Source organism: Bison bison, unplaced genomic scaffold (assembly GCF_000754665.1).
Source record: "Bison bison bison isolate TAMUID 2011002044 unplaced genomic scaffold, Bison_UMD1.0 scf7180017852554, whole genome shotgun sequence".
NCBI classification, from domain to species: domain Eukaryota; kingdom Metazoa; phylum Chordata; class Mammalia; order Artiodactyla; family Bovidae; genus Bison; species Bison bison.
This window is the reverse complement of record NW_011483127.1, coordinates 15,268-17,407: the sequence shown is the minus strand read 5'-3', so window position 1 is coordinate 17,407 and position 2,140 is coordinate 15,268. Positions and strand designations below refer to the sequence as shown.

General features: G+C 38.2%; 1 protein-coding gene across 3 annotated transcripts in view; it reads left to right on the top strand.

Moving 5' to 3' along the window:
• The window catches only part of LOC104997847 (long-chain-fatty-acid--CoA ligase 4), a 19,434-nt gene that overhangs the window by 13,213 nt on the left and 4,081 nt on the right, over window positions 1-2,140 (top strand). The window contains exons 2-5 of one of the 3 annotated variants that reach the window (XM_010852799.1): window positions 260-496; window positions 732-909; window positions 1,280-1,389; window positions 1,507-1,645. In XM_010852799.1, coding sequence (XP_010851101.1) covers window positions 269-496; window positions 732-909; window positions 1,280-1,389; window positions 1,507-1,645 — 655 coding nt within the window. In that variant the 5' untranslated portion in view covers window positions 260-268. Of the gene's footprint in view, window positions 1-6; window positions 497-731; window positions 910-1,279; window positions 1,390-1,506; window positions 1,646-2,140 lie in introns of those variants that run through there. The other 2 variants (XM_010852790.1, XM_010852782.1) reach the window with 2 other exon arrangements.

Below are 2,140 nucleotides of genomic sequence, written 5' to 3'. Positions count from 1 at the left end.
CTCTTTCTGTATCATTAAAATTGAACTGCCTTGACTATTCTGCTACTCTTACTGCTGCTCCCATTATTGCCTTCTTCAGCAAAATCAGGCTTTCCGAAGCCAAAGAATAACAAGAAATAAACATCATTTTAGAAGCCTTGCCACCATGAAACTTAAGCAAAGTGTGCTCACCATTATTTTGCTGCCTATCCACCTGTTAATAACAATATACAGTGCCCTTATATTTATTCCATGGTATTTTCTTACCAATGCTAAGAAGAAAAACGCTATGGCAAAGAGAATAAAAGCTAAGCCCACCTCAGACAAACCTGGAAGTCCATATCGTTCTGTCACGCACTTCGACTCGCTAGCTGTCATAGACATCCCTGGAGCAGACACCCTGGATAAATTATTCGATCATGCTGTCTCCAAGTTTGGGAAGAAGGAGAGCCTGGGAACCAGGGAAGTCCTAAGTGAAGAAAATGAAATGCAGCCAAATGGAAAGGTTTTTAAGAAGGTAAAGCATTTTGGGGCTTTCTATTTTTTTTAAGGGGAAGGTACACTTGACTATAAATCAAGTGCATTTAAAACATGCCAACATTTCATTATAGTGCCTGTAACTAATTCTCCAAAGCTGTTCCTAGCGTCTGTATATTCACTTAAGGGCAATTTTGAGTTCTCCCCATTGAATAGTATTTTAATTGCTTGTTTGAGCACATATGCTAATATTACAGCATCTCTCACTCTAACAGTTGATTCTCGGGAATTATAAATGGTTGAACTATCTCGAAGTGAACCGCCGAGTGAATAACTTCGGTAGTGGACTCACTGCACTGGGACTGAAGCCAAAGAGCACCATTGCCATTTTCTGTGAGACCAGGGCTGAATGGATGATTGCGGCACAGACCTGCTTTAAGTACAATTTTCCTCGTAAGTGCCTGGTGGTTTTGGAGGGAGAGAGTGGGCTGTTCTTATACATGAAACTGTCCTGAACAAGTGTTAAGCCAGAACCTGTTGACCTTGAGAATCCTAACTGATGAATTTGTGCCCAGTTTGTGGCACTTTTAGTATTTTCTGGTTTCTTTAGGTTTAGAGAGTTAGAATCCTGAGAATTTGTAAGACACATTTGCAACTGCCAGGAAGTTTGAGGCAAAGTGGAAGGGTAAGAGCAGAGACTATGAAAGCAAAGTAGATTATAAAATATATTCATGTCTGTGAGTCTACCATTAAAAGTTGGCTGAAATAATATATCTAAGAAATGTTTATCATTTAATGTTTGTGTTTATTTTTTATTACGTAGTTGTGACTTTATATGCCACCCTTGGCAGAGAAGCTGTAGTTCATGGGTTAAATGAATCTGAGGCTACATATCTGATTACTAGTGTTGAACTTCTGGAGAGTAAACTTAAGGTAAATATGACATTTTCTTTTAATTTATGGTAGCATTTGACAGCATAGGAAAATATTCAGTAATGAAGTTGATTGCGGGCCCATATTTAATAGCTGGATTTTCCTTCTGTTCAACAGACTGCATTGATAGATATCAACTGTGTTAAACATATCATTTATGTGGACAATAAGACTATCAATAAAGCAGAATACCCTGAAGGATTTGAGATTCACAGCATGCAATCAGTAGAAGAGTTGGGATCCAAGCCAGAAAACTGTAAGTAAAGCAAACAAATTTATTAATTGATTCAAGGCTTATTATTCCAGTAAATTAAAGAAATAATACAAGTGAAAACTGTTAAGTTCTCTGATTTAAAAAAAAGGTTTGTATAACTCAATAAAAAATAACATGAAAAATGTTTAAAAACTATCAAGACCATATAATATTAAGATTTTCTCTCCCTCCTCAAAAAGGTAACCACTGTTTGAAAATTTACTAAATTACTGAGAAGTATTCAATGGTTCAGGGCTTCCCTGGTGGCTCAGATGGTAAAGAATCCGTCTGCAATGCAGGAGACCAGGGTTCGATCCTTGGGTTCGGAAGGTCCCTGGAGAAGGGAGTGGCTACCCATTCTAGTATTCTTGCCTGGAGAATTCCATGGACAGAGGAGCCTGGCAAACTACAGTCCATGGGGTTGAAGAGAGTTGGACACAACTTAGCAACTAAGCATGCATGCATTCGATGATTCAGATTTATGGCAGCTGCTGCCAA